At 59.4% G+C, this 25,040-nt stretch overlaps 2 protein-coding genes across 6 annotated transcripts; one reads left to right on the top strand and one right to left on the bottom strand.

Moving 5' to 3' along the window:
* Positions 1-80: 80 nt before the first annotated feature.
* On the top strand, positions 81-22,443 carry SLC12A6 (solute carrier family 12 member 6). Of its 4 annotated transcripts, XM_077831615.1 has the most exons (26): positions 82-242; positions 1,396-2,533; positions 11,032-11,076; positions 12,670-12,758; positions 13,202-13,333; positions 13,608-13,754; positions 14,164-14,218; positions 14,441-14,571; positions 14,732-14,973; positions 15,166-15,380; positions 15,812-15,970; positions 16,147-16,245; positions 16,465-16,522; positions 16,999-17,173; positions 17,671-17,789; positions 17,994-18,092; positions 18,274-18,393; positions 18,942-19,046; positions 19,126-19,294; positions 19,796-19,991; positions 20,074-20,243; positions 20,367-20,498; positions 20,724-20,831; positions 20,913-21,097; positions 21,332-21,465; positions 21,544-22,443. In XM_077831615.1, the coding sequence occupies exons 2-26, from the start codon at positions 2,260-2,262 to the stop codon at positions 21,633-21,635; spliced, it is 3,450 nt and encodes a 1,149-aa protein (XP_077687741.1). In that variant the 5' UTR covers positions 82-242; positions 1,396-2,259; the 3' UTR covers positions 21,636-22,443. The 4 variants fall into 4 exon arrangements, with proteins under 4 accessions (XP_077687740.1, XP_077687741.1, XP_077687743.1 ...); XM_077831614.1 differs by having other exon boundaries at positions 81-242; positions 20,724-21,097; XM_077831617.1 differs by lacking the exon at positions 1,396-2,533 and having other exon boundaries at positions 84-242.
* EMC4 (ER membrane protein complex subunit 4) lies at positions 22,088-24,830 on the bottom strand. Of its 2 annotated transcripts, XM_077831620.1 has the most exons (6): positions 24,722-24,830; positions 24,222-24,307; positions 23,689-23,803; positions 23,335-23,488; positions 22,804-22,964; positions 22,088-22,663 (listed from the first exon to the last, which is right to left on the bottom strand). In XM_077831620.1, the coding sequence occupies exons 2-6, from the start codon at positions 24,299-24,301 to the stop codon at positions 22,628-22,630; spliced, it is 546 nt and encodes a 181-aa protein (XP_077687746.1). In that variant the 5' UTR covers positions 24,302-24,307; positions 24,722-24,830; the 3' UTR covers positions 22,088-22,627. The 2 variants fall into 2 exon arrangements, with proteins under 2 accessions (XP_077687746.1, XP_077687748.1); XM_077831622.1 differs by lacking the exon at positions 24,722-24,830 and having other exon boundaries at positions 24,222-24,381.
* Between the last annotated feature and the right edge of the window lie 210 nt (positions 24,831-25,040).

A 25,040-nucleotide genomic window follows, 5' to 3' on the forward strand; every position in this document is an offset into this window, starting at 1 on the left:
CCTCTGACCCCTCTCCTCCCCCGCCCATGAAGAACTAGACAGAAGCACAGGAAAAGCCCTAGCTCTCTGGTTCTGCGCATGTGCCGAGAAAGGGCGGGGGGCGGGGGAAGCGCGCTTCCTGCGGACCACCCCCTCCTCTACTGAAGCCGGCAGCTGACAGCGCGAGCGGCAGCAGGAGCTGCAGCCCCGGCACGCGGGGAGCCTGTGGAACGTTGAGGACCAGAGGCCAGCGCGCGCCTGAGGTAAACGGCTAACGGTCCCTAACAGCTACCCGGGGCTTTTCCCACGCTTTCGGGCGAGGAGGGGGCGCTGCGGGGCGGGGGGCTGCTGCGCACGCGCAATGTGAGCCCCCCCATACTATCGCACCCCCCTTGCGCCACCGACCTGGTCACAGACTCTTGCTCGCCCTTCCCCCCATTGCACTAACATGGGGCTCTCACACATCCCTTGCACCATCAGTTCCCCATATGTGGTTTGTGCACCCATTGCTCCCTCACAGGGCTCTTGCATGCTCCTCATACCGACGACCTATGTGTGGAGCTTTTACACACCCCTTGCACGATCACTTCCCCATATGTGGCTTGTAGGCCACTCGCACCATCTCCCCCCTCACAGGGCTCTTGTGCAGCCTGTGTGCCAATGATCTGCACAGGGGGCTCTTGCATACCCCTTGCACCACCGGTTCCCCCACGTGCGGCTTGTGCATCCCTTGCACCGTTGCTCCCTCACAGGGATTTTGCACACCCCTGCACTATGGACCTGTTCATAGGGGTCTCGTGTGACCTTGCACCACTAGTCTCCCACATGGGACTTGTGCACACCCTGGCACCAATTCACAGGGGGCTTGCCTGCCTTCTGCACCATTGGTTCCACTTATGGGGGTCTCGCAACCCTTCCAGTAGTGACTTGAGAGACCCACATCCTTTGCACCATTGTTTTCCTCACAGAACTCATGCATGCCCTTACACCAGTGATTTATTCATAAGGGTCTTACACATTTCTTGCACCATCATTCCTCCTCTTTGGGGATCGAGCACGGACGCCCCACTCACTAGGATTTTGTATATCCATTGCCGCCCCAACACACTGGCGGTCTTGCACCATCATCCCTGTCCTGCAGTGGGTTTGCATGCCCTTGCCTCATTGACACATTGGTGATATGTATGCCCTTGCATAATGGTATCCCCTGTATATGGACTATATGGGAGCTTCGCATGTTCTCATGTGGGATTTTCTCACCCTTGCATGACTTCACACCTTCATGTGAGTTTCATCAGGATCCTGTAGAGAGTTTGTGGGCCCTTGCCCTAGGATCCTCTGGAATAGGCATATTCCCTTGCGCTACTGTCTGTCCTTGCACTAGTCTGACATTTAATAGTTGTCTTCTCACCCCAGGACCCTGTTGAAAAGTTGCACGTTTTTGCAGCAGGAATATTCATGCACCATAACCCTACCAGGACCTCAAGAAATAGTTTCATATGTCCTTGCACCAGGACTCTGTGCAATAATCATCTCCTTGCATAAGGATACTCTACCTCCTTGTACCGGAACCGTGTAGAATAGCTGCCATCCTGCACCAGGACCCTTGAGCTCTTAGACCTTCATGTTACACCAGGATCACGTGAGATATTTGCAGCAGGACTTTTTGGGATACTTGCTTTCCTTGCACATTACACTAGAAACCAGCGGGTAATTCTTCTCGCCGTACCTGGATCCCTTGGTCTCTTCTGCCTCCATCGTTGCACTAGGACTTTGTAAAATTCTTTTGCCTCCTTGCACTGTCTCATTTCCATAACCAACAGACCCCTTGCTTGAACCACCTTCCCTGCAGGATATTTGCAAACAACTGCTTGCCCCAGGACTTGAGACGTTCTCCTTGCACATACTGTCCTTGCAGTGCGCTTCTCCAAGGATTGTCTGCATGCCAAAGCCTCGGGCTAGGGCCTCTGACAAAAAAATCATTGACTAAACTAGACAGCTGTGAAATATTTGCATGGTAAACCATGGGTCAGCTCCCGTGCTCCACCTTTAGCCACACCTGTGGAAAACTCACTTGATAACCATTGGGTGTCTGGGCACCACATTGCACCAGACCGCTGAGGATCCATGCTAGACATGAATCCACTCGGTGGTGGAGCCTGCTGTTACCCCACTCATTTCGTTACCCTCCTAAATTATCATTTCACTTTTATTTGTTATTGTTTCTGGACGATTAGAATTTAAAGCTTCCAGGAAGTTATTAGATTTCTCCACGCACGCATGCACCAACGCCAACGGTCTCCTGCCAAAATGGCTTCCGTCCGGTTCATGGTGACCCCTACGAAAATCGACGACATCCCAGGGCTCTCTGACACTAGTCCGGACCTCAGCTCCCGCTCCAGCTCCCGGGTCCGCTTCAGCTCCCGGGAGAGTGTCCCTGAGACAAGCCGCAGCGAGGGCATGAGTGATTTCTCAGGGGCCACCACCTCGGTGGCCACTGTGGCGGGCGAGCTGGCTAGCGACAGGACGTCCAACCCCCATGACATGGCGGAAGGTAGGTGGTACATGGCCGATCATGTGCATGAACATGAGAGGCTGGGAAGTCAACAAGATTCATGTGGCTGGTTTGGGCTGATTTGGGAGGGTGGAAGGAGACCTGGGTGCATTGGAGTTGGACATCTTGTGGGAGAGTGGCGAGAGACATGAATGCAATGGAGGTAGACAGTTTTTGTGCATTGGCGCTAGAGCGGGACATCTCCAGGGGATGTTGGATGAGTCCACTGCAAGTTACGGGTGCATTGGAAGTGGAGGAAGACACTATGGGTGCATTGGAGATGGCATACTCAACTTACAATACACCCATCTGTTGGCCAACTTGTGGTTGCGATGGACATGCACACCGCAACTGCTGGGTGTGCTGGAGATGGAAGGAGACCTCTTTCAGCTGCACTAAAGAGGGATGACTCAAGGGTTGTTTGGAGATGGAGGGGGATCAGTTATGGGTGACTCCACCATAATTCATGGCTGCAGTGGGGTGGGCCAGTTTATGGTGGCTAGTGTATCACCAGGTGCAGTTGTCTTGCCAGTTCTCTGTTGCTGCCTATTAGGTGCCTCCTAAATGCTTTGATCTTCCCATTTGCTCACAACAAACTGGAACACACTTCCAGCTTCCATTTTGGGGGCGAGGTGTCTTGGTTTCCAGCTTTAATGTAGGTGTGGCTGGACGGGGTGGTGTTTTCAGGGGGTTATAGTGCATTGACTCGATTGGTATCCCTGGCTCAGCCAGTACCCTTTTTTCTTCAGCCTTTTTCCTGCATGGGAAATGCTGAGCAAGGCTCAGGGGAAATGACTTGGGAGAATTGAACTTCCCTTTAATTGTGTTGATTCCCTTTTTCATGCAGACTCAGATGAGAGATGAGTCCTACATCGTGGCAGTGGGGCTTTGGTCACCACTGATTCAGAGTCACGGCTCCTCTCGGGGCCTCCCAGCGTGGGTTATGTTACAGGCCTGATAATGCTGTGGTCTGCTGTACGTGCACATAAATGCCGTGTTCGTCTCATAGGATGTGGGCGCAGGGATTGCTCACCCAGCACTGAAATGCGTCGACTTCTGGGGTGAAGCAGCTGCGTAACAGTGCATAATAATGATGCACAGTGCTGAGATGCAGCTGCCTCTGGTGTGGAGCATGGCTGCTGCTTTAACAGCCCCAAGAGTTTAGGACAGGAAGTGAAGGAGTACTTTGGATTGGGTTAAAATTGCAAGGAGAGATTTAAAGGAGGCAGAGGTGACTCTTTAGAGCTAGGATTTGCTGGGACGCTGTGGGTTCGTTCCCAGCTCTTGCAGTGAACATGAGTGTGCAATTGTGAGTCCGCCCTGGCACCAGGTCTGTTCATCTCCCGCTTGTCATAAGGGGCTCATGGATGGCCATGGTCCAGGGCAAAGCTGATCAGCCTGGGCTCAGGAAGGGAGAGCTGGTTTATGGGTATTGTCTGGCTCATACTCCCATACCTATGAGCCTTCTCCACTGGAGCACCCGGGATGATCCTGTGCTCCCTGTTCCCTCTGTGGGATCACTTGTGGGACAATACCCTGGTAAGGTCACAGATGTTTCACAAGACATCAAGGCCGCTGTGTTCCTCGAAGGGGGTCCTTTTGTTGCCATCAGAGGCCCGAAGCCCAGTGAGGCAGCAAAACAGGCCCTGCAGGAACTATAGAGCAGAAATGCATGTGTGTGACAGGCCTGCAGCAGGAGGACAGATTGAGCAGACAGCTAGTGTCTCGGGGACTTAATGTCCCCAGCACCTCAGCTGTTTATCTCCCAGGAGAGGCTGGCTGTGCCTTTCTGGACATCCTTTGTCCTTGGACACAGGGAGAGCGGATGGGAACTGGGGAGAAGGCTGCTGCATGACCTGATGTGACCCCAAGGCTGGGATGAGTGAGAACACGGACAGACACACACAACTTCCTTGATTTTTTCAGTACATGCACAAAGACACAGATGTACAAGCACACACGCGTGTATGGGGTTGACTTGTTTTCAGCAGCAGCTCATGCATACACAGAGACAGGTGCATAGAGCTTCTGTGATCTTACACGCCCAGGCATGCGTGTAGCGCTCTGCTGATGTTCAACGCACACTCCTGCATGGGGGCCCACTTGACCCACTAACATGAGTGCCTGCTGCCCTCCATGCTGTGCTGTCTCCCCACTTGTTTGTTTCACCCGCAGCCCCTGTCTCACGCAGCCCCCTCTTTCCCATCATCCCATGACAAATGGCCCTTTGCAGCTTCCGCCTACGCCTGTTCTCTGTTCCTCAAACAGCCATAGGGCTGGGAGAGCTCGCAGCCCGTGAAGGTGAGAGTGGAGTGGTGCCCTGGGCTCCCCTCAGTGCTAGGGGCTAGGTCCTGATCTCCCTTCCCCTCACCCCCGCTCCAGATGCTCACAGCTGCTCTCTGGCCCTCCCTATCCATTGATTCCTCTGTCCAAGCTAGATGGATGTGTGTCCTTTCTGTGCTGTGAACAAAATGGAGTCAGGTCTCCACTGCAGTCAGGTGTGACTCTGGGTTGACTGCAGGGGGAGCGGAGGCCTGGAACCAGTCCTGATTCTGTGGCAGCTGAAGAGAAACCCTGGGGGGTGACTCCAGTTCTGCCCCATAGTGTGTGATCCGACCTCAGCCCCCCTCTGCTCTGGGGCATCACGCTGCTGTGTGGGCGTGTGCGGCTGGGGCAGAGAGCGGAGGAGGAACTGAAAGGGCACAACTGGAACGGGAGGTGGGGCTCTGGGTCAGGACTGGAGGTAGTTAGCAAAATTACATCCAGCCCCCAACTATCCCAGCCCTGGCTGCTGTCCTCTCCCTCCCGCACAGCTCTGCTGGTGCCCCTCAATCCTGATCCACAACCCACTGCTATCCTATCCCTGGGCTCCCCTGCCTCTGCTGGTGCCCCTCAATCCCAACGCACAGCACCTGCTGCCCCAGCCCTTGTCTTCCCCCAACCCAGTAGTTTTGCTGGTGCCCCTCAATCCCAACCTGCAGCCCCCCAGCTATTCCACTTGAATGTATACGATGGTGTAAAGTGTGGTTTGGCCTTTTGATGGCGGCAGAAATAAAGTTGAAAGATGCCTGACAGGGGAACGCAAATTGTCCCTAATAAGGGAATTGAGGCCAGGTCTACACTACAGAGTTAGGTGGACGTAAGGCAGTTTACATCGACTTAATTATGTCTGAGTCTACGCTACAGTGGTGCTTCTGCCAAAATGAGTAGGCCTGCGTCATGACTCTACCACCCCAAGAGGCGTAGGGCTTATGTCGATGTAGTAAGGGTGATGCAGTGTCTCTGTAGACACTGCGTTACTTACGTTGGCTGTCAGCCCCAAACTGGGCTGACAGCTGTTAGCACCCTCCAGCCCTGCTGCCTCCCATGAGGTATTGGAGGGGTGGGGAAGGAGAGCATGATCCTGGCCCCCCTCCCCCAGTCTCTCACTGGGTCACAGCATGGGGGCTCCAGCTATCGGCTCCAGCTATCAGCCCCAGCAGTGGGGCTCGCAGTGGGAGGCTCCCCACCCCTGCCCAGCTGCTGACAGCCCCAGCTGTGAGTCTGTACCTGTCTGTTTCACAGCAGGGAGCCTGCCAGCTGGGAAATTGACATTCTTGTCAGTTTCACGGTTGGTTTTATTATTTCACATTTCCTTTCCATCTCTCTCTGTCAGCTCAGGGGGGAGGGGACTCCAGCTGTGAGCTCCCCACAGGCTGACTTCCAGAGCCCAAGCCAAAATTTGAAATAATAGCTGCCATGAAACTGATAAGACTGTCAATTTCACAGCTGTAGGCTCCCTGCTGTAAAACTGAGCCCCTTGTGGGCTCCACAGTCGGGGCCGTCAAGGCTGGGGTGGGGGAGTGGCCCCGCTGTGAGCCCGGCATCCGCCTGACAGCTGGGGGTGGGGCAACTGTGAGCCCCATGCCTACAGTTGAGGTTGTCAGGCCCAGGGCTGCCAGGCTCCAGCTGTTAGTGTCCAGCAATGTCCCTTTTCAGTCAGTGGATGCGCCCCTGGTGAGGATGTGCATTGCCAACAGAAGGAGCAAGTGTGGATGTGAACCACCGCTTTAAATACTGCGGTAGCTGTACATCCACTTAATTTAAATCAACTTAATTTTGTAGTGTAGACAAGCCCTACATTGCTCTGTTCCTAATCGCTTTCCACTGATCAGCTCAGAGCAGTTTGCAAAGGTAACTAATTCATCTGAGCCAATGCAGGGGGTGGGAAGCCTCAACAGAGAACTGAAGGGGCTGCTGTGCCAGGGCTCTCCTCTGCTTTCTCAAGGGGTTATTCCAGGGCAGGGGGAGGTGTGGCTAACCCCATTCTGGAGTGGGAAGTGGTGTGGGTCCAACCCAGCATTTGTGTGATTCACTCTGGCCTGGAGTTCCCCATTTAGGCATTTCCTAAACTGATTAAGACCTTTTCCCTAATCTCTGCTCCATTATGGTATAAATAGAGAGGACGGAGTATGTAGGGAAAAGACTACCATGCTCTGGAGTTTGCCCAGCTCCACCTCTCTTGCTGTAATCCACTAGACCCACTCCCCTCCTCTCCCCTCCCAAAACTAGGATAGAACCCAGGAGTCCTGCCTCCCAGCACCCCTGCTCTAACCCACTAGATTCCACTCCTCTCCCAGAGCTGGGGATAGAACCCAGGAGTCCTGATCTGATTCCATCCTCCCTCTCTGAAAGCCATGCTACAGCTCAGGCGGCTACAGACTTCTCCATCCCAGACAGTAGCTGTGGGGCTGTTACCCAGAGCTGGCTGCATCGCACTGCTGGGCCCGTGCAGGCCCCTGCCTCTCCCATGGTGTCTGCTACAGTTCAGCAGGAGAGTGAAAGCAGTTGTACTGTGGAGCAGTTAATCCTCTTAGTGCCAGTAAGACACACACAGCAGGGGAGGGCGTGTCCCCCCCACACCATCCCGCCTCTTCCCCTGGGGCCTGCCAGTCACCTGATCCCGTCACTTCCAGTCCCGTTCCTTGCCGGCGCTGGGGGAAAAGTTAGTCCAGAAAATGCCTCACTTCACTGTTACCAAGGTGGACGATGAGGAGGAGGGTGGGGTGGAAGAAGGGGCCCAGGAAGGAGCCAACAGGGCTGGCATCTGGATGCCCAGAGAGATCATGGTGTCAGGTGAGCCGTCATCTAAACACTCCGCATTAATCTGCTTTACCTGCATCTGTCTCTTGGCTGCTCCTCCCCTACCTGGCTGCCCCCTCTATCTTGGGGGTGTGTGTATGGGGGGCAGTGTCTCTTTATTGGCCCCTGCCTCCAGATTGTCGTCCGTGCCTCCCCCCCGATCCAAGCACTCTCTCCAGCCTGCCTTCCTCAACCATCGTAGCAGCCTCCCCTGGGCTCTTCCCAATCCCTTGCATGATTTTCAGTTAAACACCAACCACAGCTTCGCTACTGATTAGTGAAGGAAGTGCGCTCCAGTGGTTAGAGCCGGGCAGGGGGCCTGGGAACCAGGACCCCTGGGTTCTTCCTCTTTGTAGCTGTGTGCTTTCTGTGCTGGTTCTGCCCCTGCTCTGGGCCTCACTTTCTCTGCTGACTGTGGATGTGGGGGACCTGTGGAATGTGCTGCAGGGTCTGATCCTGAGCCCTCCAATCTCAGTGGAACCTTTCCATGGATTTGGATCAGGCCCAGAGACCCTGACAGAGAAGGGGCCGTGGGAATGCCCTGTGCTGTTACGCTGTACAGGGTTGGTGTGCATTTGGGTCCAGTGTGGGTCTGGACAGGCAGTTTTTGGGAAGAGATCTGTGGGGTGACTGTCCCCTCAGGGATGGGGGATGCAGCTGGGGATGGGCACTAGGGGCTCCTGTCATAGCGGGAGTGATGGGGGTAAGTAAAGGGGGGTTATGTGTTTGCTCAGACTCTAAACAGCTCTTGCCACCAAGAGAGAGGGAGCAAACCCCAGTGTCCTGGCAGAATTCAAGCTCTGGTGATTCTGCCCTGGTCAAGCCACATGGCACCCTCCTTCGCTGCCTGTCCCAAACCTACATGACAGCGCTGTGTGGCTGTTACCCAATTGCTCCCACCCCAGAGATGGCCATCTCTCAGTCCCAGGCTAGCCATTTGTGTGCAGTCTCGCTGTGTGATTGTTATGCAGCTGTCAATCCGCACACCAGAGGTGGCCGTATCTTGGCTCTGGGCAAGCAATCCCTGTGTAGCGTTGCTATGTAGCTGTTACCCAGCTGCCCCACCCCAGAGGTGGCTGCATCTCAGTGATCCCAGTGTAGTGTTTTTATATCCCTCCCTGCGGATTGACTGAGAACCTCATTAGATGGTGACCCTAGCCCCCGCATGCCCTCCACCCCGTGCTTAACCCTTTCCTTTCTGCCATACCCCCTGTGGTTCCTAATCAATAGTCAGTAACGCTCAGTGGCTGGAGCACTGGGTTTGCATTCTCCTTTGGCACAAGCCTCAGAGATTGGCCTCCCCTGTTGACCTAGAGGGTGCGCTCCTGGGAGAGGGTGAACGTTGGGGGAAACTCTTGCGGCATCTGCCCCTGCTCTGGGCTTGCACAGAGGAGCCGGGCGGTGCTGGCTTGGCTCTTTCCCCGGCAGGGAATTTCCTTCCATCTCTCTGACTTTTTCATTCTTTCTTCCTGTCTGACTTTTTCATTCTTTCTTTCTTTTCCCTGCCCCCTCCTGGCTAGACCAGGCTCTGTGTAGCCTGGTAAATGCTCCCCGCGGTATCTTCCACCCACTGTGCCCGGATCTCAATTGGGCATTGCACATGGCCAACATGACTGTTGTCAGCTGCAGCTGGAAAGAACAGTGGGGAGGGGGTTACTATACTACCCACTTCATACAAAGCCCCCGTGTTAGTCCAGCTCCCTAGTCAGGACTCCTGAGCTCTCACTATGGTGTCTAGTGGTTGAAGCAGGAGGGGCTGGAGAGGGCTGGGTGCCAGGACTCCTGGGTTCTATCCCAGTCTCTGGGATTAGGGAGGGGGGGGAATGTCCAGCCAGGGCTGGATCAGGGCAGGCGCCCCCTGGAGGGGAAAGGCCTCATGTTCCTAAGTATGTAACCACTCACCACCCCTGCCCCGCCCAGTGGTTGAGCGGGAGGAGGCCTCATGTCACACAGCAGCACAGCTAATTCGATTTAGCTCCAGCATGGAGGGCAGGCTGCAGCCTAGGCAGTGTCAGGGATTATATCCCAAGCCTAGCCCCTGGCTTCCTGCCAGTCTGCCCTCTGCTTGTCAGGGCTCATGCTGCCTGTCTGCTAGATGGAGAGGAGATGGCCTATGAAGGTACTCCCAGCTCTGGGCTGCACAGCTACAGCGACTCAGATGGCGTGCTGAGAGCCAGGACTCCTGGCTTCTGTTCCTGCTCTAGTGGTTAAGCAGGAGGGGCTGGGAGTCCAGACTCCTGGGTTCTTTTCTCAGCAGAAAGTATAAATACGGGAGAGAGGGTCAGTGACAGAAAATCTACCCAGCTCTGTGGAGTGGGAATGTAATGCAGCTCAAGCACTGGCCACAGGATCAAGAGTCTGTAAGTAGGGCTAGAACCCAGGAGTCCTGTATGGTGTCCTAAGGCACTGACCCCTTAAGGGACCCTTTTCCACCCCACAGGTGGTTCAGCTCCTTGCTTTTCTCTTTCCCTGCTCCCAAAACAGGACCACCTCTGGGGCAGTGTGTGAATTGGAGCGGGGCCAGTGCTGGGACAGATCTGTTCTCCGGGCAGCTGGAAAGGGCAGGATCCCAGCTGCTTCCATGTAATCCCCAATTATCCTGGGCCGTTCCCTGACCCAGCGAGCAGGGACAAAGCCCCAGTCTGGCGCCAGATGCTGCCTCATCCGCTGAACAGCAGGGTCAGGGGACAGACACAGCCGGGGGGAGCTGTGGGGCTGGACTCTTTCTGTCTTTCCCTTCTTTGTCTCTTTCTTTCCCTCCCGCAGCAAGTGGGCTGTGGTGAATCCTTGGGCTCAACAAAGGCTTGATTCATAGCCTGTCCCAGGCCAACCATCACCTCAGCCAGTCTCCCGCCTTCCTCAGTCACGTTGCTCTCTGCTGCTTGAGGGTTTAGGTGACAGGGAAAGATCTGAGGAGTGGAGTCCAAACTTGGTAGATTGGAGTCCAGCCTGCCGTGTGTGTGTCTGGGTGGGAGATTGACAAGTTTCCTACCCTGCTGTGTAGAGCACCCTAGAATCAGTGCCCACTAGAGGGAAAAGACCCCCATCTCCCATTCCTGACCCCTATGAGCCAGCCAGTCACCCGCACTTGGGTCAGGTTGGAGCTGGTGTCTCTTAGAGGGGAAAGGCCCCATCCCCACCTCCCTGAACTCTGCTATATAATTGCGCTGGTTTCTTTTTATATTATTGCAGCTCCTTTTTGGTTTTGAAATCATGCTCTAAAACCCCCAGAATCTTTGCTCATTTCCCTTTCTTTGCTAACATGTATCAGCAGGAGGAAATATATTTGATCAGAGTCTTTTGTTTGTTTTTTTTTTTCATTCCTTTTTTTTTTTCTTTTGTGATTCATTTTTTCCCATCTTCTGTTTGATTTTCAGACGTGAGTCAAACCTCCATCACAGGGGAACAGTGTCAGCTCTTAGGTACGGTATTGCTAAGGAGTCGTGCGTGTCTCTTTCTCCTGAATGAGCCTGTGTGTGTGTGTCCGTCCATTTGTGCCTACCGCCTCTTGCAGGAGGGGATGAGCCCTGCTTTGTGTGTGTCTGTCCCTGCTGCCCCCCACCGAAGCCCTGCTCTGTGTGTGCATGTGTGTTTCACCCCTCCATCAGACTGCCCTAGGGAGAGGGTAATTTACATACCCCTCGCTACTAATTCCCCTCTTACCCCGTACCCATCTGCTCTTCCTTGGATCATTGCAGGCACCTGCAGCCTGAGCATCAGGCCCAAAACTGAGGTGTCACTTTGTCCATGGTCCTTCTCAGCCCTATTTGACAGTCCGAGAGGCGGTCTGGCCTGTTGGAACTGGGCGACAGGACTCCACAGTTCTACTTAATCCACTGGGGTGTTGGGGAGAGTGCCCCTATGAAGCACCCACCCTGCTCCCTGCAGCACAGCGCCCCCAGGGGCCTGCACTGATTGGGAGGGGAGAGCGCCCCCTGCTGAGCCCCTTCTCTCTGCAGCACAGTGTCCCCTAATGCCATGCTGACGTAGTCTACCTTGGCTTTTCCTGCCGGGGAGCCCCCAGCCCGTGGATCGGGTGCTGTGGAGCTCGCTTGTTAGTGCCTCGTTCTCCCGCTGACTTTGTCCCACATCAGCGGTTGGCTGGTAGCGTGACTTTCCCTGTGCTGTGTACAAAGCAAACACTGAGGCCCTGCCGCCGGCAGCTGCACCACCAGCAATGCTCGTGGGAGGGTGACCTTACGCTGCCCCAGAGTGGTGCTAGGGGCACGATGCTTTAGGGAGTGGGGTGGGGGCTCTCCCCTGGCAGTCTGTGCTGCCCCAGGTCCCCAGTGCGGCACTGGGGGGCGCTGTGCAGCAGGGCGGTGGCGTGGGTGCTCTCGCAGCACGAGCCATGCCAGGCAAGCGAACCCTGGGCAGGGTTCTGCCAAGCGCCCCAGAGGCCCGGCCCGAGTTGTGGGCCTGGGGAGCTCTCGCGCCCCGTGCCCCCCAGGTAGTAGAGAGTGGTTATTCCAGTGCCGCTGGCTCCCGGCTGAACGTGCGGAGGCGGCTGCAGGTTCGTACTGTGCAGGCATCTACCTGTGATTCCACGGCCTGGGGGCCAGGCCGGGCAGGGCAGGGCAATAAAGGAACAGGTGGTGGTTCTGCCCAGCCCCGCTAGGAATCTTTCTCTGAGCAGGCAGCAGCCTGACTGTTGACTCACCTGTCGCCAAGGGGCAGAGAGAGGGTGAGACCTCAAGTTAGAGCAGGGAGGGGCTGGGCACCAGGACTCCTGGGTTCTATCTCCCCCCCCAGCTCTGGGAGGGGAGTAGGGCCTAGTGGGTTGCAGCAGGGTGGGATTGGGAGCCAGGACTTGATGCTGTGCCTCAGTCTCCTTCCATTCCAGAGGAATTGTAGAGGTTTGAGTGTCTGTAAATTGGTGCTGCAGTCCCCCTGCCAGGAGGGAGCAGTGAAGAGCTGGGCTCTTGGAGAACCCTGGTAAGCTGGTACCGGGCTGAGACCCCCCAGCTCACGGCACCTCACACTGGGTTCTCCCTTTCCCCCTTGTCTTTCCTCAGACCCGGTGCGCAAGAAAGACATCTATCTCAACAACACCAGCTACGAGGATGGGGATGAGTACTTCGACAAGAACCTGGCGCTCTTCGAGGTACCCCCGGTGGAATCTGCCCCCCCGTAGGCAGGATGGAGAAGACAGGCTCACTCCAGGGCAGTGTGGGGAAGGGGGGGGTCAGTTGCTGCCCCCCCGGTGGCCAGTGCTGGGAGGCTGAAACCTGGTTCATGTCCATCCAGGAGCTATGATGCAGCCCTGCCCCCCGATGGGGTAACAGGGCCTGGGGGTTTGCCCCTTCCCCCAGAACTAATCCAGCAGCCAGAGTCCGCTGTGCTCTTCCTCCGGCTGGTTCTCTGCTGCTGGGATGGGGGTGACGGGGCTTCAAGTTCACACCCCTTTGAGATGCACGTAAGCAGTTTACACCTCTTGGAGCAATGGACTCGGGCTGCATCCCAGTGACGGACTCAGGCTCTCTGCAGGCTCAGACAGCGTTGGTTGCACGAGGACAGCTCCCCATTTCACCCCCTCTCATCCTGCAGGAGGAAATGGATACCCGGCCCAAGGTGTCCTCCCTGCTTAACCGCATGGCGAACTACACCAACCTGACGCAGGGGGCACGGGAGCATGAGGAGGCTGAGAACATTGCAGAGGGCAAGAAAAAGCCCACAAAGGTGAGGGGCTGCTGGGCGGGATTGAGGGCCATTGGCCGAGCTGGGACCAGGCTGGATCCCAGGGTTGGGATGGCATGGGGCTGAAGGGTGGGATGGAGGGGCACTGGCAGGGTTGAGGGGCACTGCGGGGAGCCCAGAGATGGGCTAGCAGGGGGCTGCAGGGCGGGATTGAAGGGCAGTGGCAGGATTCCAGTCCTCTTAGTCTATCCTCTCCCAGCGCAGGAGTCCTGCCTCCTAGCACTCCTTGCCCTAATCACAGTCTCTCTCTTTGCAGACACCCCAGATGGGCACCTTCATGGGCGTCTATCTGCCCTGCCTGCAGAACATCTTTGGGGTCATCCTCTTCCTGCGCCTCACCTGGGTGGTGGGCACGGCCGGCGTGCTGCAGGCCTTCGCCATTGTCCTCATCTGCTGCTGCTGCGTGAGTGTCTGCCCCCAGTGGGGCACTAAGGGGCGCTGGTGCTCTGCCCTTGCGGGCAGTGCTGACCCTAGGGTGGCACTATCGGGCGCTGTGCTGCAGGGAGCATCCCGGCCAGAAGAGTGCAGTGAGCTCTCTAAGGATCGCGAATCCTGGTGTCCTACCCAAATCTGGCCACAGTCGATACAGTTCTGCCTCTCCAGGCCTCCCCTGCATCCATCGTTGCCAATGTCATTCTCCACCACTTCCAGTTCCAAGCTCTTGCTCCCTGCTCACCGGGCCTCTCCAGCTGCCTCATCCCACCCCAGCGGCAGCCGCGTTCAGTGCAGACGGTGTGAACCTGATGTCTGCTCCCAGTTCAGCGTGTTCCTCTAACACCACCCCCTGCTGTCCTCTTTTACCTTCTCCGCAGACGCTGCTAACTGCCATCTCCATGAGTGCCATTGCCACCAATGGAGTCGTGCCGGGTGAGTGGGTCAGGCCAGTCTTCTCTCCCGGATTGGCCAGCCTCCCTATCCCCTCAGCCCTGGGCCCATCAGCTAGGCCTCAGTTTTTCCCTGTGGTGGTTGTTTCCTTCCTGACCCCCATCTCAGGACATCTCCTGCCCTGGCGCCTGTGGATGGGGAGCCCTCGGGACACACGCCAGTCTCCCTAGCCACTCCCTGACTGCCTCTGTCCTCTCTCTCCAGCTGGGGGCTCCTACTTCATGATCTCCCGGGCGCTGGGCCCCGAGTTCGGGGGTGCTGTGGGGCTCTGCTTCTATCTGGGCACCACCTTCGCCGCCGCCATGTACATTCTGGGAGCCATCGAGATCTTCCTGGTGAGAATGCTTCCCCCTGGGGTCGGAGTGTGTGTGTGTGTGTGTGTGTGTGTGTGACCTGTCCCATTCCCCACCCATGTGAACCAGCCGGCCCCCCACCCTAGGGTGGCTTGGAGCCGGCGCCTCCTGGAGGTGACGTCTCTCTCTGCACCCCACACAGATGTACATTGCCCCCGAGGCAGCCATTTTCCGCAGCACTGATGTGCTGAAGGAGTCGGCAGCCATGCTGAACAACATGCGGGTCTATGGCTCAGCCTTCCTCGTACTCATGGTGCTGGTGGTCTTCGTCGGCGTGCGCTACGTTAACAAGTTCGCCTCGCTCTTCCTTGCCTGTGTCATCGTCTCCATCCTAGCCATCTACGCCGGGGCCATCAAATCCTCCTTCGCCCCGCCCCGCTTCCCGTAGGTGCCAAGGGGCTGGCAGAGGGTGCGGGGTGGCTTGGCACTCCTCGGGGGTGGGACTTGCTCAGGGCTGATCTCAGCTAGGGGCGCTGTGGGGGGCTCTGCGCTCCTGGGGTGTTGCTCAGGGCTGATCGCAGCAGGGGACTCTACGTTCTGGGGCACTGTGTCTATCTGCCTTCCCGCCCGGTGCAGGGTCTGCATGCTGGGAAACCGCACCCTCTCTGGCCAGCAGATCGACTTCTGCGCCAAGACCCAGGAACTGGGCAACTTGACGGTGCCCACCCAGCTCTGGGGCCTCTTCTGCAACTCCAGCAAGCAGCTGAATGCCACCTGCGACGAATACTTTGCTCACAACAACGTCACCTCCATCCAGGGCATCCCAGGCCTGGCCAGCGGCATCATCACTGGTGAGGGCCTAGCGCAGCTGGGCGGATCCGCCCACCAGCCGGTGGTCAGGGGATCCTGCCACAGCTGCAGCCCGGTGCCATCTGGGCACGAGCTCTGTCAGCTACGGAGCCCCTCAGCCCTCTTTCTGAGGCCCTCGGAGCAGCACTGGCCCCCAAGGCAGTCCAGTAGCTTAAACACAGGCACTGTCGCTCAGGAGATTGGGAGGGAGAATGGGACCCAGGCATCCGCGATGGCAGCGCGCTTCCAGACCCCCAGCCAAGGGATGAGCGGGGAGTTTTCATGGTACCGGCTAGAATTCCTGGGTTGTACAGACAGACGTCGGGTGCTGACTCAAGAGACCCTAGTGGCTCTGGGACGGGACAGTACAATCACCTGTGGCTTCACCCCGTGGCCCCAGCCCTGCTGACTAGCCACTTCTCCCTCCCTGCAGAGAACCTGTGGAGCAGCTACCTGCAGAAGGGGGAGATCATCGAGAAGCCGTCAGCCCACTCCGTCGATGTACTGGGGGCCATGAGCCAGGAGTATGTGTTGGCCGACATCACCACCTCGTTTACCCTGCTCGTGGGCATCTTCTTCCCGTCTGTCACTGGTAAGCACTGCCGCTATGGGGGATGGGGGACCGTGGCATCCAAGACGGCAGCACAGGGCAATCACCCCTAGGGGGCCCCGCAGGCTCCCACTGCTAGAGAAGAGGACCCTGGCGTCCGGGACAGCGGTGCAGGGTGCTCACCTGGCAGCTGTTTCTCCTGTGCCGATCTTTTGCAGGGATCATGGCTGGCTCGAACCGCTCCGGAGACCTGAAAGATGCTCAGAAATCCATCCCCATTGGCACCATCCTGGCCATCCTCACCACTTCCTTCGTCTGTATCCTGCGGGGGCTGGCATGGTGGCGGGGGATGGCACGGACAGGGCAAGGGCAGAGGAGGGACGTGCCTCGCTCAGGGTCAGAGCATGCCAGAGCCCACAAAAGGCCTGTGGAAAAGGGCCCCCACCACGGGGCGAGGCTGTGTGGGGGTGGGGGGATCCCTGACCACCCTGCTGTGACCCTGGGGCCACGGCCACCTTGACTCCACACTGCTATAGATCTCAGCAACGTGGTTCTGTTTGGGGCCTGTATCGAAGGGGTGGTGCTGCGGGACAAGTGAGTATTGGGGGGGTGTCTGCCCTGTCATGTCCCTGCCATCACCTGCTACTGGGGCTGCCCGACCTCTCCATAACGCCGCCTCCTCAGGGGGCGTGGGTCCCCCTGCCCATAGTGCTTTCTCTGGGGTCCCCCCAGAGCACCCCTCCACTGGGACCCCCTCCACTGGGTCGTTGTCCACTTAGGTCTCCTGGTACACTGGGTCCCCCCAGCCCATGACACCCCTCCATTGGGTCCCTGCATCCACTGGGTCCCCCTAGTGCCTCTCCAATGGGTCTCCCCCAGCCTATAGCACCCTTCTGCTGGGTCCCTATAGCTTCCCTCTGCTGGGTCCCCCCCAGCCCATAATGCCCCTCCACTGAGTCCCCATTGCCCCTCTTCTCATTGGGGCCCCCGTCCATGCGGTCCTCCTGTCTGTAGCCCCTCTTCCCTGTCTGAGGCTCTCCCCCAGCTGACGGTCCCTCTCCGGGCGGCAGGTTTGGCGACGCTGTGCACAGGAACCTGGTGGTTGGGACGCTCTCCTGGCCCTCGCCCTGGGTCATCGTCATTGGCTCCTTCTTCTCCACTTGCGGGGCTGGGCTGCAGAGCCTCACTGGTGCCCCCCGGCTGCTGCAGGCCATCGCCAAGGACAACATCATCCCCTTCCTGAGGGTAAGAGCGCGCTCCGCTTCCCTCTCCCTCCCACAGTACCCAGCTGCCCCGCACCAGAGCTGACTGCATCTTAGCAGTGGGCGAGCCATCCCTGTGTAGTGTTATGTGTAGCTGTCACCCAGCTGCCCTGCCCCAGAGCTGGCTGCATCTCAGCGCCAGGTGAGCTATCCCTGTGCAGCTGTCCCACAGCTGACCCGCCCCAGAACTGGCTGCATCTTGGAGCTGGGCAAGCCATCCCCGTTGCGGGGTTGCTATATGGCTGTTACCCAGCTTCCCCACCCCAGAGCTGGCTGCATCTTAGCGCTGGGCGAGCCACCCCCTGTGTAGTGTTATGTGTAGCTGCCCCCAGCTGCCCCACCCCAGAGCTGGCTGCATCTTAGCGCTGGGCGAGCCACCCCCTGTGTAGTGTTATGTGTAACTGCCCCCAGCTTCCCCACCCTAGAGCTGGCTGCATTCTTGCCTTTCTGAAGTGGGTTTCCTGTGTTCTGTCGCCCTAGGTTTTCGGCCATAGCAAAGCCAACGGGGAGCCGACGTGGGCTCTGCTCCTGACAGCTGGTATTGCCGAGCTTGGCATCCTCATTGCCTCGCTGGACCTGGTGGCCCCCATCCTGTCTATGTAAGGTTCCCGCCGAGTCACGTGGGGATGGGCAGGACTCTGTGGAGGGGGCAGATCCCCCACCCCCACCCCGGCCCCCAGCCGGGATTTGGCATCTGCATCCCAGAGTGGGGAATCCCGTGGTGGCCTGTCAGCCTGCACACCCTACGGGGAGCCCCCGAGGCACCACCCCCCTGACTGTCTCTTGTCTGTCCTGGTCCGTAGGTTCTTCTTGATGTGTTACCTCTTTGTCAATCTGGCCTGCGCCTTGCAGACCCTGCTGCGCACCCCCAACTGGAGACCCCGCTTTCGCTACTACCACTGGTAAGGGAGCCCAGGGGCCTGGGTTCTGTCCCAGCACTGGGAGGAGAGTGGGGTCGAGTTGTTAGAGTAGGAGGGGCTGGGAGCCAGGATGCTGGGGTTCTATCCCAGCTCTGGGAGGCGGCTGGTGGGTTGGAATGGGGGTCTGGACTCCTGGGTTCTCTCTCTTTCTCTCTCCCTGCAGGGCGCTCTCATTCGTGGGCATGAGCATTTGCCTGGCGCTTATGTTTGTGTCCTCCTGGTATTATGCTATCGTCGCCATGGTGATCGCCGGCATGATCTACAAATACATCGAGTACCAGGGGTACATGTCGCCTGCGGACCGGGCAGGGCCTGGCACCCCTTGGGCTGGATGGGCCACCCCTGGAACTCCTGGGTTCACCCATTTCCTCCCTGACCTTGGGGAGTTCCCCATCCCCTCTGCCTCGGCTTCCCCATCTCCTGCCTGCTAGGGAGCAGAGTGGGGCTTGGGCTCCATGGGGCAGGCAGCCCTCGCCTTCTCTGGGGGCCTCCAGCCAGGGGCCTGTGGGCAGCTGTGGTAATGGGAGACACCCCCTTCCCCCAGTGGCCACCCTTCTGGGATGTAGTGCTGTGGTTCTGTACAGGAAGCCCTATCTCCTGCGTTGAAGCTGGAAGCCAGGATGCCTGGGTTCTGTCCTAGCTCTGGGACGGGAGTGGGGTCTGGTGGTTGGACAAGGGTGTGCTGGGAGCCAGGACACTTGGGTTCTGTCCAGTCTGAACTTGGCCAGGTCCCGTCCCCTGCCTCAGTTTCCCCAGCTTACTCATGTGACCCCACCTCCTCGGTGTGGGGTGGACAGCTTTCGGCTGAGCACCATGTGTCTCCCCCCACAGAGCCGAGAAGGAGTGGGGCGATGGCATCCGGGGCCTGTCACTGAGCGCCGCCCGCTTCGCCCTGCTGCGCCTGGAGGAGGGGCCCCCCCACACCAAGAACTGGAGGTAGGAGAGCCCCCCCATGACCTGCTGCTCCATGGGGTGAGCCCCTTCTGGCCCCCATGTGACCCCTCACTCCCCGCAGGCCCCAGCTGCTGGTGCTGCTGAAGCTGGACGAGGACCTGCACGTGAAGCACCCCCGCCTGCTGACCTTCGCCTCGCAGCTCAAGGCGGGCAAGGGCCTGACCATCGTGGGCTCCGTCATGGTGGGCAACTTCCTGGAGAACTACGCCGAGGCGCTGGCGGCTGAGCAGGTCAGGGAAGGGGGGGAGAGCACCCCCTGCCGGGCACTCTTCCCTGCCCTCCTCCAGCACCGTGGTGCCCCGTGCCGAGCCACCCGGCCCTGCTCTGTGTGACACAGTTCCTCCATTCCCCACTGGCCGCCCTGTGCCCCCTCCCGAGCCCCTGCCCCCGGGCCCTTGCTCCGTGTGGCCCGGTGCCCCTTGCTGAGTCACACGCCACTGCATGACACCCCTTGGCAAGCGCCCCACCACCCTGCTCCGTGTGGCACAGTGCCCCCTGCTGAGAGTCTCCCCCATGCCAGCAGCACGGTGTCCCTTGCTGAGCCCCAGGACAGTACCCCCTGCAGAAGCCCCCTGGCCCTTGCTCTGTGTGGCACAGCATCCTCTGCTGAGCGCCCCGGACCCTGCTCTTTGCCCCCCGCCAAACCCCCACGAGTGCTGTGGCTTCCCTTGCAGAGGCTCCTGCCCCCAGCAGCACAGCGCCCCCTAGCAGCTCCCCTGTGTGTCTTGCAGACCATCAAACACCTGATGGAGGCAGAACGCGTGAAGGGTTTCTGCCAGCTGGTGGTGGCAGCCAAGGTGCGGGAGGGCATCTCCCACCTCATCCAGTCCTGCGGCCTGGGCGGCATGAAGCACAACACGGTGGTGATGGGCTGGCCCAATGCCTGGCGCCAGAGCGAGGACGCCCGCGCCTGGAAGACCTTCATCAGTATGTGGGGGCATGGGCTTGGGGGAATCCCCCCCGCTCCCCACTGGTGCCCTCTGACCTCCACCCACTCTTGTCCCCGTAGGCACCGTCCGGGTCACCACAGCTGCACGCCTGGCCCTGCTGGTGGCGAAGAATGTGGCCTTCTACCCAGGCAATGCGGAGCCCTTCGCTGAGGGCAACATTGATGTGTGGTGGATCGTCCACGATGGGGGCATGCTCATGCTGCTGCCCTTTCTGCTCAAGCAGCACAAGGTGCTGGGGGTGGGGTGGGGGCTTGGTGTGGGGAGGGGGGATTGGGGCGGCAGGACTGGGGAGCTGGGCTGCAGATGCTGACCGTTCCAGTGATTGGTTTCCCCCACAACCCTGTACCCCCAGGTGTGGCGTAAATGCAACATCCGCATCTTCACGGTGGCCCAGCTGGAGGACAACAGCATCCAGATGAAGAAGGACCTGGCCACCTTCCTGTACCACCTGCGCATAGAGGCAGAGGTGGAGGTGGTGGAGATGGTGAGAAACTCGAGGGGGCGGCTGCAGGGGAGAGCAGCAGCTGAAGAGTAGTCTCTCTCGGGAGCCCCCGATATAGGCCCCACCTCTTCATGTGGGACAGCTTTGTCCAGGGCTTGGAGCGGGAGGGAGCCAGGACTCTTGGGTTCTGTGCCAGCTCTGGGAGGGACGTGGGACAGGTTGCACCTCTGGTCTCAGCTCACCCCACCCCACACGTGCCCCATGCAGCACGACAGCGACATCTCGGCCTACACCTATGAGCGGACCTTGATGATGGAACAGCGCTCCCAGATGCTGCGTCACATGCGGCTCTCCAAGACTGAGCGGGACCGGGAGGTAAGTGGGGACAGGGGTGGGAGTGGGCCGCTCCCCTCCCCATTGGGGTACTCCCTCACTCACCCCCCGGTCTTCCCGCAGGCCCAGCTGGTGAAGGACCGCAACTCCATGCTGCGCCTGACCAGCATTGGCTCTGATGAGGACGAGGAGACAGAGACCTACCAAGAGAAGGTCCAGATGACCTGGACCAAGGATAAGTACATGGCGGCCCGCGGGCAGAAGGCCCGGACTCTTGAAGGCATGCAGGACCTGCTCAACATGAAGCCGTAAGCCCCTCCTGCTTCCTATCAGCCCCCAGGGACCACCCTCACCCCCCTCATCCTTGGAGGTGGTGGTGGAGGAGATGCCCTAACATGAGGCTAGAAATGCCATGCCAAGGGAGGAGGAGGAAAGCATCAGGACCCCCCATGGAGCCACCCTGCACTGTCTCACCCTCCCCAAGCTCTCCCTGCGCAGGGTTCCCCCCCAGTAGTCGCCCCTAACCCTCCCGCCCCCTGCAGGGACCAGTCCAATGTGCGGCGCATGCACACGGCTGTCAAACTCAACGAGGTGATCGTCAACAAGTCCCATGAGGCCAAGCTGGTCCTGCTCAACATGCCGGGTCCGCCCCGCAACCCTGCGGGCGATGAGAACTGTATCCTTGGCATGGGGAGTCGGGGGGGTGCAGTGTCTGTCTGACTGACTGGTGTTGGCTCCTTGACCCGCCCCTCAGATATGGAGTTCCTGGAGGTGCTGACCGAGGGGCTGGAGCGGGTGCTGCTGGTTCGGGGGGGCGGCAGTGAGGTCATCACCATCTACTCCTAGAGCGCACCCCCCCCACTGGCCCCTGCCACTTCATTCCACTGCTGCCCTCTGGGGCATGCCTCCATGGAGCACAGTTACCCCACCTCTCTACCCCTACAGGGCAAGAAAGGGGGATGCACCAAAGGGACTGGGGTATTAGACCCAACAGGGCAGAGTCACAATGGGGCAACCCTCACAAAGTAGGGATGGGAGAGATTTCCCATGGTGCCCATCACCACACAGTGCCAAAGCTGATTTGCTTCCTTTCCCTTTTAAGCTGCTGTGGAAGGGTTGGGGGCTTCCTACCCTCTCCCACCCCTTTGTGTACAAGCAGCATGGTTGCTATAATGGCGCCTGCTGGCGGCAGACCGGTGCCAGTCACTGATCCAACTTCCTTGGCCTAATGTACAGGGTGCCTGTTGCATGGGGCCAGAGGGGAGCTGAGAACTAGGAGAAACCACCAACTCATCACACATGTGGCTTAAGTTTTTATTTCACATTCACTTCTGCCCCATAGCCCTGGGGTTGCTGGGGGAGGGGGGGTGTCCCCACCACCCACCCCAGATGTTGTCTCTCAGCACTAATCATGGCAGGCTGGACAAGTGGTTTCTGGAGCCCCCAGGGCAGCCTTGAAACAGGCAAATCCAATCTCCTCTCCCTTTGCGGCTTCAAGTGGAAGACAGGGCCTGGCAGCCACTACTTGATCCTTGGGGGGTGGGGGGCTTTTAATTTATTGGGGATCAAGCCCTAGTTTACAGTGTTGGGGGTCAGGAGGGATTTTTTTTGCTCTGTACCAGAACTGTATAAAGAATAAAATTTTATACGTTAAGTGTGTCTCAAGGCCAGAGAGGGAGCACAAGGGCTGGGCTTGCCTAGGGGAGGGAAGATCCAGATTGTTCTTGTAGGGTGCACCCTGCCTCCCACCCCACACAGCAGGTTCATTAGCAGCCTGGGGGGTGCTAAGCTGGGGGTGGTGGGGCTGCCATCACTCCAGGGGCTACGAGAGTTGTGGGTCATAGCAGCAGCCCCCCACCTGTGTACTCCATCCGCTGCAAAGAGAGGGGAGAGGAGGTCAGCACAGCCCTTCCAGCCCCCACCCCATCTTCCTGCAGGCCCCACCCTCTGCCCAAAAACCTCGATGCTGCCCCCAGGAGCTGAGCCCTCCCCCCACCCTAGCCTTCCCCCTCACCTCAGGGGGCTCGATGAAGGCCAGCCAGTCAGAGGCATGGGTGGGCAGCAGCCCCATGGACTGGCACTTGTAGACAGCCAGCGCCAGCCCCAGCAGGTTCCCGATCAGATACACCAGCCCCTGCAGGAACTTCTGGCTAGAGCTCTCCAGAAGCTTGAAGGCTGGGTGGGGGGGCAGGAAGAGGACAGTCAGACTTGGGGGGCAGGAGCCACGGTTGCAGGGAGGCTCCAGCCACCAGCCGGGCAGGAATCTGGAGCAGGACAGGGTTAGGGGAGAAGAGCTGGGACTGCAGGGAGTCACTGAGGGGCCTGGAGTGCGGGAGGGTTGATACTCACTGGTGGAAATAGCCATGAGGACAGAGGAAGGCAGGTGGTGGGAGCAGTGGGGAGGGATACTCACTGGCAGAGATGGCCAGGTAGGAGTGTTGGGAGGAGATGGGGGATACTCACTAGTGGGGATGGCCAGGAGGGGGCGCTGGGAGCAGTGTGAGCCATGGGGGGCAGGGAGGGGGAGGAGAGAGGGGATACTCACTGGCAGAGATGGCCATGAGGGCCTGCAGAGGGCGCCAGGCCATCATACAGACCATCATGGTGGGGAAGATGGAGATGGTGTTCCCAGCCATGTACATGATGAAGAGGTTCATGGGGATCTGCTTCAGCGGCCCCAGCGCCACATCCCAGCACCGCTGGCGGGGGGGGGAAGAACAGATGTCAGAGGGGCCTTTCCCCACCTGCCCCAACCAGCATCCTGCTCTGAGCCCCCCACCCCACCTCGTTGGAGAGAACTGAGGTGTCCAACCCCCTTGCACCCCACACTTGCAGCCAGAACCCAGGTGTCCTGGGGGTTCCCATCCCCGCAGGCCCTTGTTCTCCACCCCCACAGTACCTTCTCCACCAGGATACGGTCGGTCTCCTGGACGCTGGTGTCAGGGACCTGCTTGTCTGAGTAGCCCACGGGATAGAGGGATTCACCTTGGCCACTGCCCCGGTCGCTGCGGCCCCTGGGGAGAGAGGAGGAGTCGGGAGCTTTGTGCACCTAGGGGAATGCAGCCAGCTCTGGGGTGGGGCAGCTGGGGAACAGCAACACCGGAGGGGTGCAGCTCGCTTGGCACTGAGATGCAGCCATCTCTGGAGCAGGGCAGGTTGGGAACAGCCCCTAATAAACTGGGAGGGCAGGGTCCCCTTTCCTAGCAAGCCACCCTGCAGGCTTGAGGGGATCCCAGCCTCTGGACCCCCAAGGGTGTTTCAGGCTCCTGGAGCCTGATCTGGGGTTCCTGGGCACAGACCCTCTACCTCGCACCCCCTCTCCGAGGGCAGAACTCGCTGCCAGCCGCCTGGCCCCATACCCGCTGTCCAGCCCTCCGGGGGCTCCCTGGCCGCCAGCCCCGCAACAAACCCCGGCCGGCTCCGGCCCCTCACCTGCCCCCGCTGCCCGGGCCGCCCAGCTCGATGGCCCACTTGAAGCGCCGGCCCCGACTGGCCACCAAGGGGGTCCCCATCTCCGCCTGCAGCCGGGGCAGAGTCAGAGACCGAGCCGCAGGGAGCCCAGGCCCCCCGGCCCCGAGCAGGGAGCCCAGGCCCCCCGGCCCCCACCCCCAGCAGGGAACCCAGGCGTCCCGGCCCCGGCCCCCGGCCCCGAGCAGGGAGCCCAGGCCCCGAGCAGGGAGCCCAGGCCCCCCGGCCCCCGCCCCCAGCAGGGAACCCAGGCGTCCCGGCCCCGGCCCCCGCCCCGAGCAGGGAGCCCAGGCCCCGAGCAGGGAGCCCAGGCCCCCCGGCCCCCACCCCCAGCAGGGAACCCAGGCGTCCGGGCCCCGGCCCCGGCCCCCGGCCCCCGCCCCGAGCAGGGAACCCAGGCGTCCCGGCCCCGGCCCCCGCCCCCAGCAGGGAACCCAGGCGTCCCGGCCCCCCGACGCTCTCACCCGGCCCGGCGCCCCCTTGGAAACAGCTAATTCCCGATTACAAGAAGCGACTTCCGCCTCGGTTTCTCACGTCACTTCCTGTTGCTGGGACAGGGGCCGCTCCTCCTCCGGGGCGGGGCGGTCTCGCCAGAGTAAGTCTGGGGAACCCGGAACCGCTCCGCCCCCAGCCCGCGGGCCTTAAAGGGAATGCCGGGGAATTAAAGGGGAGGTTGGGGGAGTTAAAAGGGAATACCGGGGGGGGGGGATTAAAGGGGAGGTTGGGGGAATGAAAGGGGAATGCCGGAGGAATTAAAGGGGAGGTTGGGGGGTTAAAGGGGAA

The sequence above is a fragment of the Eretmochelys imbricata genome, chromosome 13, assembly GCF_965152235.1.
Source record: "Eretmochelys imbricata isolate rEreImb1 chromosome 13, rEreImb1.hap1, whole genome shotgun sequence".
Classification (NCBI taxonomy): Eukaryota; Metazoa; Chordata; order Testudines; family Cheloniidae; genus Eretmochelys; species Eretmochelys imbricata.

Bases quoted from the DNA above. Each gene is read 5' to 3' on its own strand.
- SLC12A6 (XM_077831614.1), top strand. From the start codon at position 2,260: ATGCACCAACGCCAACGGTCTCCTGCCAAAATGGCTTCCGTCCGGTTC. The intron at 14,572-14,731 runs GTGAGAATGCTT...CACCCCACACAG, and splicing joins GAGCCATCGAGATCTTCCTG to ATGTACATTGCCCCCGAGGC. The intron at 19,295-19,795 runs GTCAGGGAAGGG...TGTGTCTTGCAG, and splicing joins AGGCGCTGGCGGCTGAGCAG to ACCATCAAACACCTGATGGA.
- EMC4 (XM_077831620.1), bottom strand. From the start codon at position 24,301: ATGGGGACCCCCTTGGTGGCCAGTCGGGGCCGGCGCTTCAAGTGGGCC. The intron at 23,489-23,688 runs GTACTGTGGGGG...CCCCCCCGCCAG, and splicing joins ACCGTATCCTGGTGGAGAAG to CGGTGCTGGGATGTGGCGCT. The intron at 22,664-22,803 runs GTGAGGGGGAAG...CTCTCTTTGCAG, and splicing joins CCTTCATCGAGCCCCCTGAG to CGGATGGAGTACACAGGTGG.